The sequence below is a fragment of the Octopus bimaculoides genome, chromosome 12, assembly GCF_046866305.1.
Source record: "Octopus bimaculoides isolate indiv1 chromosome 12, ASM4686630v1, whole genome shotgun sequence".
NCBI classification, from domain to species: domain Eukaryota; kingdom Metazoa; phylum Mollusca; class Cephalopoda; order Octopoda; family Octopodidae; genus Octopus; species Octopus bimaculoides.
Window position 1 is genome coordinate 8,646,652 of NC_142939.1, and position 13,164 is coordinate 8,659,815.

The following is a 13,164-nucleotide window of genomic DNA, read 5'->3' on the forward strand; positions in this document are numbered from 1 at the left end:
ACAATTCCACAATCCCCAACCTCCAGAGCTACTGAAGAAACTGTTATCAACTGACCAAGATTCCTAACATTTGCAAAACAAAATTAGACAATACGACGCTGTACTACAGATGACATCATTTGGAACCACAAGAGATTTAACTGAGGCAGCATTCATCCAAACTTTCAAGATCCAACCTCAGATTTATCATCGCATTGTCTCTCTACTACCTCTGTCAAATGAATCACCAAAATTGGCCTTTCATTATTTATAATCTGTACCTGTTTGTTTGGTTACGAAATAAAATACACAAAATGTGTTTCTGAATTACGTGTATTTACTTTATATACATATGAGTTGAAAACTTTCTTCTAGCATTCCACTTAATATCTATGTTCCATGCTGGCATGGATTGGAGAGTTATTAATGTAGAAATATGGTATCGTAGCTACTAACAGTTGAGGGTTGCGTAGTCTAGACGGCGTTTTTAGAGAGAGAGAATAATGCAAATGTATATATCTTCTCTCTTTTTCTGACATCAACACTAATTCAGCCAGTTTTGAGTCCTGCACGTGCATTTATAGAGGTAATCACAAGTGTATAACAGTAAGTGACTCATACATGTATAGAGTAGATTATCACTCAAGAGGTGCTCAGAATTTCATAACTGTTTTGGAATGTTGCAAACAAGATGGTAGATAAAATTGTTACTGGTACTTGGTTTATTATTTCAGTTCCTGGACCACGTCATGTGCTTTAGCAAAACACTTCATTTCACATTGTTCCACTCTTCTCAGTTGGCAAAAATGAGTTATCCTGCAACAGGATCTAGGGAAAAAATAGGTGTGTCCCAGAATGCAGGAAACTGGCATTGTTAACTTGTGGCTTGGAAAGATCTTTCATCCTTTTTCCTTTTTTGGAGTGGATGCAGAATCTAGTATGCTTTGGGCCACGGGAACATTTTGAACTTGTCCCTTAAGTTTCAAACATAACGTGGGAAAAGGCAATGTTGGTTCCATGTTCCATGAATGAATTTGAAAGAGTATATGTGTTGTTTGAATCTGCTCTTAAATGACTATTGCAGAAGAGAAGGCAAGATACTTAGCATGAATCCCAAAACCTTTAAGAATCTGTAGTGGTAGCTAAATAGTTGAATGATCTCACAAGAAAGATTATAGAGTAACCTCCCTTTACTAAGTTTCTCGAAGCATCTATGTCATGAGATGTGATTCTTAATTATCCAAGAAGCTTAGAGTTTCTCTTGGAAGTTTCTAGAATGTCTAACATTCCATTAATAAAAACAGTTTGCTAACCCTGCTCTTTGCTTCTTAGTCGATTAGACTGAGAGCCATTCACATCATTGCCATGTCTGTCTATTTCTCTACGCCACATGACTGAAAACCACCACTTAGCTGTTATTTCCACATTTTCTATCTCTGAACTTTCTTGTATAGATTACTCCATTCAACTAGGTTCTACATTTTGATTATGTTTCATCATCGACCAGTAAATAAAATATATATTTATGTAGTAAAATATATTTTACTTCATAAATGCAGTAAAATATATTTTTATGTAGTAAATATATAGTGCTTGAATTTATTCTTTCTCCGCTGACATACTACGACGAAGTCTCCAAGATTATGCTGCAGATAAGATAGAGATTTTTATTTATTTACGGCCTCAACATTTTCTCATACCTTTTTGCGCTTTAGTCTGTCCTCTATTATTTATCTTGTTTCTCTCCATGAAATTCAATTGAATTCAGTTTTTGTCTTAAATTCATACTTATTCATTTTCTAAGCTTAGCCATCTTTCCTTGTACAAAGGCTCCCTAAATTCATGCTACTTATCTATTCTATTTACCTAAGTTTCATTGCTCTTTTAAAAATTACGATTTATGCATTGTTGTCTCTCAAATATTTAGAATCTGCGTTGTCTCTCAAATATTTAGAATCTACGATTAAGAGGCCTATCTCCTGGCTGGTGGTACACCCGCCATCCCACCCCCTCCACTGGAAGTTCATTCCTCTGTCATCCTGTTATCCTCGGCTGTCTCCCGTAACCCATCTAGTGGCCTCGGCTATCCCCTCCCCTACCTTTGGGTAGCGCATTAAGTTTGAGTAATGTTTGCAGGTTGTAGGTACTGTTTTGCTTATGAATTCTTCCAATTGCAAGCTTTCTTTTCAGGTACACGACACTGCTTTTCCCCTTCCCAGGCTACAGGCCCACACCCCCAACACCCATACTGTTAGGATTGGCACTCTCAACGTCGGCACGCTGAAAGGTAGATCTGGTGAAATTGTTGAGATGCTTGAATGGAGACGCGTAGATATGTGCTGCATCCAGGAAGTAAGATGGAGAGGAGGTTCTGCGAGGTTCCTCACAGGCAAAGAACACAGGTACAAGATTTTCTGGGCAGGGAACACTGACGGGGTCGGGGGTGTAGGAATACTTCTAGCGGAGAAATGGGTGGATAAGGTAATCGAGGTCGTTAGAGTAAGTGACAGAGTACTTAAGATTATACTAGTGCTTCATCACAGATTAGCTACTGTCATCTCAGCCTATGCACCTCAACCGGGACTACCAGATGGTCTGATAGACCAATTCTATGACACCCTCTTGCAAACTACCTTGTCAACGAGTGACAGGGACCTTCTCTTTGTGGCTGGAGACTTCAATGGTCATGTCGGACGTCATGCTGGAGGCTTCCATGGCATACATGGAGGCTATGGCTTCGGTTCCCGCAATGAGGAGGGAACCAGACTGCTGGAGTTCTGTGATGCAACTGATCTTATGGTCTTCAATACCAACTTCAGGAAACCTGCCAGTCACCTAGTCACCTACCGCTCCGGCAGACACTCTAGCCAAATCGACTACATCCTCACCAGAAATAGGGAAAGAGGGCGGCTTATAAATGCCAAAACCTACCCTGGCGAAGAATGTACCCCACAACATAGATTAGTAGTTAGCGACTTTGGGATCAAGGCAAAATGGGTGCCCAGAATTAGACCGGCTTGGGGGAGAAGGGTGTGGAAGCTTAAAGACCCTGCAAATGGACAGAGACTTAGAGACAAGTTACTTGAAGCATTTGACGAAATAGAAGGGGATATAGCATCATACAACGTGGAAGACAATTGGAGATTTCTGCGGGACAACCTGTTGAAAGCCACCGACCAGATCTGTGGGTGGTGTAAGGTCCCCTCCCGACCCAGAGTAACGTGGTGGTGGAACAAGGAGGTAGACAGGGCTATTAGACAAAAGAAACAAGCTTGGAAGGACTGGAAGAACGGTGGTAGCAGGGAATTGTACCAATGTGCCAGAAGGGAGGCTAGGCGACAGGTTTATTTAGCCAGAGGGGAAGCAGATAAGAAAAGATTTGCCAATGTTCTGCGCTGTGAGGACCAAAGACTCGAGGTATTTCGTGTTGCAAGACAGTGTAGGAGAGAGAATAGTGATGTCGTAGGAGAGAAATGTGTTCGCATGGATGATGGTACGCTTGCACTAAATGAGGCTGCAAAGAAAGAGGTCTGGAGATGCCACTACGATAGATTGCTTAATAAAGAGAATGAATGGAAGGAAGAGAGCCTGCCGTATGTTGACCCAATAGAGGGACCAGCTATCCGAGTTGATAGTACCGGGGTAGATAAAGCAATTAAGAGTATGAAGACCGGGAAAGCCCCCGGCCCATCAGGAATCACTGCAGAGATGCTCAAAATATCTGGCAGTGTTGGCTATAGCCTAGTCACCCGTATTAAGAACCAGGTGATACACGAAGGAGTCATACCCAATGACTGGTGTAGCAGCACCATAGTCAACTGCTACAAAGGTAAAGGTGACGCTTTAGATACGAATAATTACAGAGGCATCAAGCTGTTAGATCAGGTTATGAAAGTTACAGAGAGGGTCATAGCCCAACTAATTAGGGAGCGAATCAATTTAGATGAGATGCAGTTTGGGTTCGTGCCAGGTAAAAGCACTACTGATGCTATATTTCTAGTAAGACAGCTGCAGGAGAAATACCTAGCCAAGGATAAACCTCTGTACCTGGCTTTCGTTGACATGGAGAAAGCCTTTGACAGGGTCCCCCGATCCCTTATCTGGTGGTCAATGAGGAAACTTGGGATAGAAGAATGGTTAGTGAGAGCTGTGCGAGCCATGTACAGAGATGCTGCCAGTAAGTTGAGGGTTGGAAATGAGTACAGCAATGAATTCTGGGTAGAGGTAGGGGTCCACCAAGGTTCCGTCCTCAGCCCCCTCCTATTTATCATAGTCCTCCAGGCAATCACAGAGGAGTTCAAGACAGGTTGCCCCTGGGAGCCCCTCTATGCTGATGACCTTGCCCTAATTGCGGAGTCACTATCAGAACTAGAGGAGAAGTTTCAGGTGTGGAAGCAAGGTCTAGAATTGAAGTGCCTTAGAGTCAACCCAGCTAAAACCAAAATCCTAATAAGTAGGAAGGTAGATAAAACACAAACCCCTTCAGGTAGATGGCCCTGCTCAGTATGTAGAAAAGGAGTAGGTAGTAACTCTATAAGATGTACCCGGTGCAAGCTATGGACACATAAGAGGTGCAGCAACATCAAAGGCAGGTTAACTAGGAAGTTAGTTTTTGTATGTGGCAGATGTTCAGGTGCAATAAAGACTGTAAACAAACAGGAAACAACTTCTATCTCATTCCAGGGTGAAAAACTAGAGGTAGTCGATAGCTTCCGCTATCTGGGCGACTAAGTTAGTAGTGGGGGGGTGTGCGCTGAAAGTGTAGCTGCTAGAATAAGAATAGCCTGGGCAAAGTTTAGAGAGCTCTTACCTCTGCTGGTGACAAAGGGACTCTCACTCAGAGTAAAAGGCAGACTGTATGATGCATGTGTACGAACAGCCATGCTACATGGCAGTGAAACATGGGCTGTAACTGCTGAGGACATGCGTAAGCTCACAAGGAATGAAGCCAGTATGCTCCGTTGGATGTGTAATGTCAATGTGAATACCCGTCAGAGTGTAAGTATCTTGAGAGAAAAGCTGAACATTAGAAGCATCAGTTGTGGTGTGCAAGAGAGACGATTGCGCTGGTATGGACATGTGGTGAGAATGGATGAGGATAGCTGCCTGAAAAAGTGCCACACCCTAACAGTTGAGGGAACCCGTGGAAGAGGTAGGCCCAGGAAGACCTGGGCTGAGGTGGTGAGGCAAGACCTTCGTACATTGGGCCTCACCGAGGCGATGACTACTGACCGAGACCTTTGGAAATGTGCTGTGCGTGAGAAGACCCGGCAAGCCAAATAAGATCGTTGCCAGTGCCCCTGGACTGGCTCTTGTGCGGGTGGCACATAAGATGCACCATTTTGAGCGTGGCCGTTGCCAGTACCGCCTGACTGGCTCCTGTAGGATTTTCGAGCGAGATCGTTGCCAGTGTCCCTGGACTGGCTTGTGTGGGTGGCACATAAAAGACACCATTTCGAGCGTGGCCGTTGCCAGTATCGCCTGACTGGCCTTCGTGCAGGTGACACGTAAAAGCACCTACTACACTCTCAGACTGGTTGGCGTTAGGAAGGGCATCCAGCTGTAGAAACTCTGCCAAATTTAGATTGGAGCCTGGTGTTGCCATCCGGTTTCACCAGTCCTCAGTCAAATCGTCCAACCCATGCTAGCATGGAAAGTGGACGTTAAACGATGATGATGATCTCTATATGAATTCTTGTAATAATATACATGCAGATATATCACCACCTGGTACTGAATATATATTTCCACTACCAATCATATGATTTCACTTAGATGGTATCTGTTGAAAAATAGCAGCAAAGATAAATACATCAATCAAGTTCTTAAAAAAAGAGGTAAAAATCTTATGGACTTGTGAATGCCCTGAGAACTACTGTCTTCCATACAACCGTAGAATTACTGGATGAATATACCTTAACAAAAACCTGGAAGAAACAGCTCTGCAGCAAGCTGGCAGAAACGTTAGCCTGCCAGGTGAAACGCTTAACGGTATTTCGTCTATCTTTACATTCTGAGTTCAAATTCCACCGAGATCAACTTTGCTTTTCATCCTTTCAGGGTCGATAAATTAAGTACCAGTTGCATACCAGTATGACCCCACCTCCCCAAACATTTCGGGCCTTATGCCTAGAGTAGAAAAGAATATTAACATTAACAATAGGGTGGCAAGCTGGAAAAATTAATAGCTCAGCAAGCAAAATGGTTAGCAACATTTCGACCATATTTATGTTCTGAATTCAAATTCCACCCAGGTCATCTTTGCCTTCATTCCTTATTGGGTTGATAAAATAAGTACCAGTTGAATACTGGTGTTCAATAAAACCAACTTATTTTATTAACTTGTTTTATGGCTAACATCATCATAATAGTTCCGTTGTTTTTAGTGGCAACAGACAATCTCTGAATAAATGAAAATATCAAACAAATATTGTACAGGAACATCTGTAGGAAGATTTGTGCATCATAGACAAAAGAAAGAAAAAGAAAACAAAGGAATACTAAGGATTGTTTTTGAAGTGAATTTTCAAATTCAGTTTGTTACTTTAAAGAACTTCCTGTTCTCAGTTACTATTTAAGTGAATTATACATACACACATATGTATGTGTATACAAACATGAATGTATGCATGTAATCATGTGCCTATATTTATATATAACTGCCTATATAACACACACACACACATTTAAATAAAGCCACACCAATATACTAAGATTACCCACACATGTGCTCATGCAATTTTATTGAATAAATATATCTCACTTTAGACTCAACTTCAAAATTTGTTAGGAGTGGATTAGATGTAGCCGTGTAGCACATACATATAGATTCCACACTCTTCATTAGATTTAGTTTATCAAACCAACGAAAGAACTAACAAGCAAACTGACCCCAACAAGATTTGAAATCAGAATATAAAGGATCAAAATTTAAAAAAAAAAACCATTTAGCTTGACGCTGTATTGATTCAGAGCAGTCACTGATTTGTGGAAATCACATTTTTAATTAACCAGTAAGTTGTGGTTCCTTATTTCCTCTACTTGTTTGTTTTTATCTTTTATCTTTCACTTGCTTCATTCATTGAAATATAGAACATGCCGTGGCACAACCTTGAAGGGTTCAGGAGTTTTCAACCATTTCTCACCCACAGACCCCTTTCATTACTATTTTATTCTGGTTGACCCCCATCTCATTACTATTCAATGTTCAAAAACTAGTTTTATAGAAACTTCTTTTACAAATACTTATTTTGTTTTTCACACATTAACTTGAGTAGGTTGAACCTTATAAAATGTTAGAGAAAAACCACCCAGCTATTTCTTGCAATACATAACAATACATACATATAAAGCAAAATTTTTAATGGGCCTTTAAAATAGTATTGTGGATCCCCAATATATTATTTTGTTGCTTGAACCCACAAAAATCTTATATGGCCCCTGAGGCTGGGTACTTATTCTATTAGGCTCTATCATCAGACCACTAAGTTATGGGAATGTAAACAACAATGACTCCCACAACAGAATCTAAACATACCACCTGGTGTATTAATTATTATTTCTTCTCTGAGCAAACTTGGAAATGTCCAAAATCTATTGAAAAATAGTCATTTGTGCATTCTTATGTCAAATTCGCCTTTCATTCTTTCGGGGTTGATGAAAACAAAAAGTATTACTCCAGGGAGACGGATGAACAGAACTGCAAAAACATTGGATCGAGTATCTTGTGGTGTTTGTTCCAACTCTATGCGTTTTTTGAGTTCAAATCTTGTCATAGTTTTGTTTGGGTGACAACCTTCACTTGTTGTCCAATTTAACACCACTGTCTGCTATCTTAGGTGCTTTCACTGGAGTCCACTATATTCTTTTCTACTCTAGGCACAAGGCCCGAAATTCTGGGGGGGGGGGAAGGGGGCAGTCATTTACACCGACTCCAGTAGGCAACTGGTACTTAATTTATCGACCCTGAAAGGATAAAAGGCAAAGTTGACCCTGGCAGAATTTTAACTCAGAACATAAAGACAGACAAAACACCGCCAAGCATTTCACCTGGTGTGCTAACGTTTCTGCCACCTTAGGAGTCCATTACATTGCACACATTCAGATTAGGTCTTTGATTTGAGGTTACTTTCCTTCTTCCCTCTCACTCATCTTAAAGTGTTCTGTATGTGTGTGTATATATACACAGACATTAGTACACATACATACATACACACACATATATAAATAGATTTTCACTACTCATAATTGTAAATAGGATAACAGTATTTATGATGATATTATGTTTATTAACAAATGCTAATTGTATTAAAAATACATCGTAGTGTGTATATATAGATATATATTATAAAATTTATTGGCAGTAATAAACTTGTAATTTTTTTATTGCTATATAAATGCACATTCCCTTAACACAATTGCATTTCATCTTATTGCACTGCGTTTTACATTATTGATGTTTGCGCTTCATTCATGTTGAATGATTTTCCAGCATTCTTCTCATATGCATGACATATGTATACTTACACATATATGCTATAGAATATATGACACAATGATATCAACCCAATGTATTAAGACATGCTGTCTTAAACATAGCATGTCTGCACTAGTATATATGCATTATATTACATTATATATTATATAATATTGTATTATATTACTCATCAGTTGTCAACCAAATATTTATATTGAGCACACACATACATATACATATACACGTGTCTGCCATTTCTATTTTGTTGTAATCTCCACTATTTCACACTTGCATGAGTTACATGTAACTTGTTGAAGCTGATTTTCCTGAGGCTTGACCACCTTCCTGTCCCCAGCACTCACCTGTTTCCAACAAAGGTAAAATTTCATCCAGACTTTTGAACAATGAACAGTTTAATGTTCAGAACATGCCTTTGTGGATGTTTCCTTCTCTTCAGAAGTACTAAATACATGTGTACCATTACCCATCTGTATCCCTTTCTCACTCACAATGCCACAAATCTCTTTAGTTCCGTCTCACAATCCTGCTCATATTTCTGATCTTAATGACAAAAATCATTGGCAAACCTCTCCCATTCTACTTTATCCTTTGCTAAATAAATCTGTCACAGAGTTTCCCTTCTACTTACTTGGTATCATTCTCAGTTTTACCCTTTTCCCAGTTTTTCCAAGCCTGTCTCTGCTATTCTGGTTCTGTCCACCTCACTGATTCACCACATCACCTTCGTTCTGGCTGGAATAGCACCACCACCCTGCCACCCCACCAATCTACCTACCATGCTCATTCCATGCTGAGTAGGAGATACAAATATCTCAAAATAGCCAAAACTAGGTGCTAAAGCACATGTGTTGGAAATTCTGGTCTTGCTGATGGCTGTTACATCCAAACCTTGTGACCTGATGTTATTGAGCAGGTGATCTTGCATCCAGGGTAATTCCAGACCATATATACTTATGCATCCCATTCTCAGAGCCACCAATCTGGCTGAAAGATAGTGACGTAAAAAGGAAACAAGTTACTTACCCATTTTGTGGTTCTGGAGACGATGTGATTCAGTTTCCATGGTGTTTTAGGTTTCTTTTGAAAAGTCCTTTTGCAGCCTTCTATTGGTCCTTACATTCAAACTTCCGACATCCCTCGTAACTACGTGTGTGTGTCTTTGTGTCTGTGTTTGTCCCCCCCATCACTGCTTGACAAATGGTGTTGATGTGTTTAGATCCCCATAACTTAGTAGTTCAGCAAAAGGAACCAATAGAATAAATAAATACTAGGCTTAAAAAAAATAAGTCTTGGGGTCGATTTGTTCGACTAAAACCCTTTAAGGCAGTGCTCCAGCATGGCTGAAGTCAAATAACTGAAACAAGTAAAAGAATTAAATTAAAAAATCCCATGTTTTTTAAACATAGTGTACCTGAAACAACATTATCCAATGTGCTCTTCCTGTTTTAAGATGGTATGGTTAGAGTCGAGAGAGACTTAACTGCTATTTCTACCAGGTCAGACAATCATGTGGAAGGTCCCTCATTAGCACACAAGTACACATATTTGTAAGGTGGCGGACTGGCAGAAACGTTAGCACGCCAGGCGAAATGCTTAGCGGTATTTCGTCTGTCTTTACATTCTCAGTTCAAATTCTGCTGTGTTCGACTTTGCCTTTCACCCTTTCGGGGGTGGATAAATTAAGTACCAGTTGCGTACTGAGGTCGATCTAATCGACTGGCCCCCTCCCCCAAAATTTCGCGCCTTGTGTCTAGAGTAGAAAAGAAAAGGTACATATATTTCTAATAGGAAATTTTAAGTACTGAGTGTAACTGTTCCGACTTTCAATAAAAAGTGATATATTTTCTCTATTTTCAAAAAATCATTCAAATATTTTGTTTACTTTCAGATTATGAATTGCATTTTCATTTTACTTTGTCTCCTGCAAATAGTTTACAGTAAGTATTCTAACTTATAACTTCCTTCATGAATTCTTGAAACAATAATTTTCATCTCATCAAAACATAGACAACGATTCATTTAATTTTTATATAATGTTACAATATTTTAGCTGCATTATCATGATTATGTGTGTTTGTGTGCATGTGTGTGTGTGTGTGTGTGTGTGTGTGTGTTTGTGTGTGTATCATCATCACATCATCATCATCATCACATCATCATCATCATCATCATTTAGAGTCTGCTTTCCATGCTAACACAGGTTAGAATTTGGGAAATAAGCTAACATCATGGCTTTAAATCAAATTGTGTCTATGGTAACTTTGAAGAAAAATATATTAAAGGAAGAGTTTTCTACTTTAACTCACATGAACTTTATGGAAATCAGAATCAATTTAGGCCTTAAGGGCTTGTGAGATTGAGAAGAATAAAAGTTCATATCACTAAACAATTTGCATTGTGACTTTAAATTCTATTCAGTTTGTTGAGATTCGTGAAGAAATGTACAAAATTTTTCTGTAATCTAGGAGAATGGTACTCTAAATAATATCAATCATTTCATTAAGACCATACTGATCTTTGATTGGAATATAAATTTTATTCCCAGGAATTATTCTGTTTAAATATCTACATTAGTAGTATAATACTACAGTTAATAACAGCCATTGATATGAAAGGTAAGATTAATATTCAGAAAATCTTTGGACTAACATCAATTTTTCATCAAATGAATTGAATTTTTTTCTCCAATTTCTGACACTTATTATATTTTAGGTTCTGTGAGTCAAAATTATCAGAGTAAGACCAGCACAAGGGATTCACAATCACAGCCTGAACCAATACCAAAGAGTACGTATCAGAATAATATGTGCTTTAAGCATATTTGCAGTGTGCTACTGAATCAAATGTTATTTCTTTCTTTAATCTTGTACCACCATCGACTTCAATCTTAGCAAAATATTAATAAACATATGGTAACATCAAATTCAGGAAATTGCATTTCTGTTGTTTTCCCAAAATTGCAGTTCTGTCTATTGGCCACAAATTCTGAGAAAAGTATCACCATTTTACTGTGATGAGGTAGAAATTGAGTGTAGAATGCACAAGCTGTAACAGATATATCAAGGCAGAACATATGGATGCAAACATGGTTACGTCGTAGGAAGTTTACTTCCACGGCACACACATGGTTCCTAGTTCAATCCTACAGCTTGATACCTAGGGAAAATGCTTTTTACTATAGCCCCAGAGCAACCAAAGCTTCGTGAGTAGATTTAACAGACAAAATCTCAAAGAAGCTTATCCTATATGTATATGTGTGTGTGTGTTTGTGTGTGTGTGTTTGCGTGTGTGTTTGCGTTTGTGTTTGCCCTACCACCACTACTCAACCACCAGTATTGGTTTGTTCACGTTCCTGTAATGTAGTGGTTTGGCAAAATAGATCGATACAATAAGTACCAGGCTTTAAGCAATAAGTACTGGAGTCGGTTCGTTCGACTAAAATCCTTCGAGGCGGTGCCCCAGCATGGCCGTAGTTCAATGACTGAAAGAAGTAAAAGATAAAATGTATACAAACAGTATTATTACAAACAGTCAATCTATGCAATAAACATTATCTCATTGTGCTTTGTTTCAGGTTACTGCTGGAGAATCACATTTTACATTTCAAGCAATTATTTTTCTGGAACCTCAAATTATTTCACTGTTCAATTAATCAATGGTGAAACACATGTTTTCTCAAAGAAATTATCTTGTGCAAATAAATGCGAAAGGGGATCTCAACCAAGCTTTGATTTTTGCACTCCACAAATTGATTCAGTAAAAGAATTACAATTAAATGAAACGGTAAAAAATCTCTTTAAAAGATTGACATCTGGTTGGACATTGAAAACTGTAAGTATTTGGATAGAATTCTCAATTTAATCCGTGTGTGGATGTGTGTGTGTGTGACTGTGTGTGTGTGTGTGAGAGTGTGTGTGTGTGTGAGTGTGTGTGAGTGTGTGTGTGTGTGTGTGTGTGTGTGTGTGTGTGCATGATTATGCTGCATCATCATGTTACTCAAAAGTTCCTGTTTTTGATTCAGATGACAACATATCCAGCTCTTTCTCTTACAACTTTCAATTCAGGCAATGAAAAAGGTACATAAATATAAGGATATAATGACATCTCCTTTTACTGTGGATCATCTCTCCCTCCTATTCTTTCTTTCTTCCTCTCTTTCTGTCTCTCTCTCACACACACACTAATACACATATATACACATACAAAGACATGCATACATACACACATACACACACACTCATACATACACGCATACATATGTACACATATGTCACTACACCTTACTATGGTACCATCTGCTACAGTTTGTCTTGTCTGATTTACGGATATTTGAATACCCTTTTACAGTGCGGGTCTTACATGTTTTACAAGCATATACTTTAGGAACAACTAAATTAGCTCATTGTTCCAACTTTGTCCCAGAATTATAAGGCCAGTTCAGATCATCTAGGGAGACTGCTAAAATATTATTGAACAAAATATGTCTTTGTATCACTGCTTCATGGATCTTTGTGGATCTTCATTATTTTCATCACCATCGTCTTAAATCAATATCATTCATTATTCGTAGGTAACCGTACATTTTACATTATTTTTTATTAAATTATTATTAAATATTGTGTGTATATATATATATATATATATATATATATATATATATATATATATATATATATATATATATATAT

The 13,164-nt window shown here is 38.6% G+C and overlaps 1 protein-coding gene across 4 annotated transcripts in view; it reads left to right on the plus strand.

The window, feature by feature from the left end:
* The first annotated feature begins 6,545 nt into the window (after positions 1 to 6,545).
* Positions 6,546 to 13,164, plus strand: part of LOC149132950 (uncharacterized) — a 15,280-nt gene continuing 8,661 nt past the window's right edge. For 2 of the 4 annotated variants that reach the window (XM_089360772.1, XM_089360773.1), the window contains exons 1-4: positions 6,554 to 6,992; positions 10,365 to 10,413; positions 11,189 to 11,263; positions 12,051 to 12,307. In XM_089360772.1, coding sequence (XP_089216898.1) covers positions 10,368 to 10,413; positions 11,189 to 11,263; positions 12,051 to 12,307 — 378 coding nt within the window. In that variant the 5' untranslated portion in view covers positions 6,554 to 6,992; positions 10,365 to 10,367. Of the gene's footprint in view, positions 6,993 to 10,364; positions 10,414 to 11,188; positions 11,264 to 12,050; positions 12,308 to 13,164 lie in introns of all 4 variants that reach the window. The other 2 variants (XM_089360770.1, XM_089360771.1) reach the window with 2 other exon arrangements.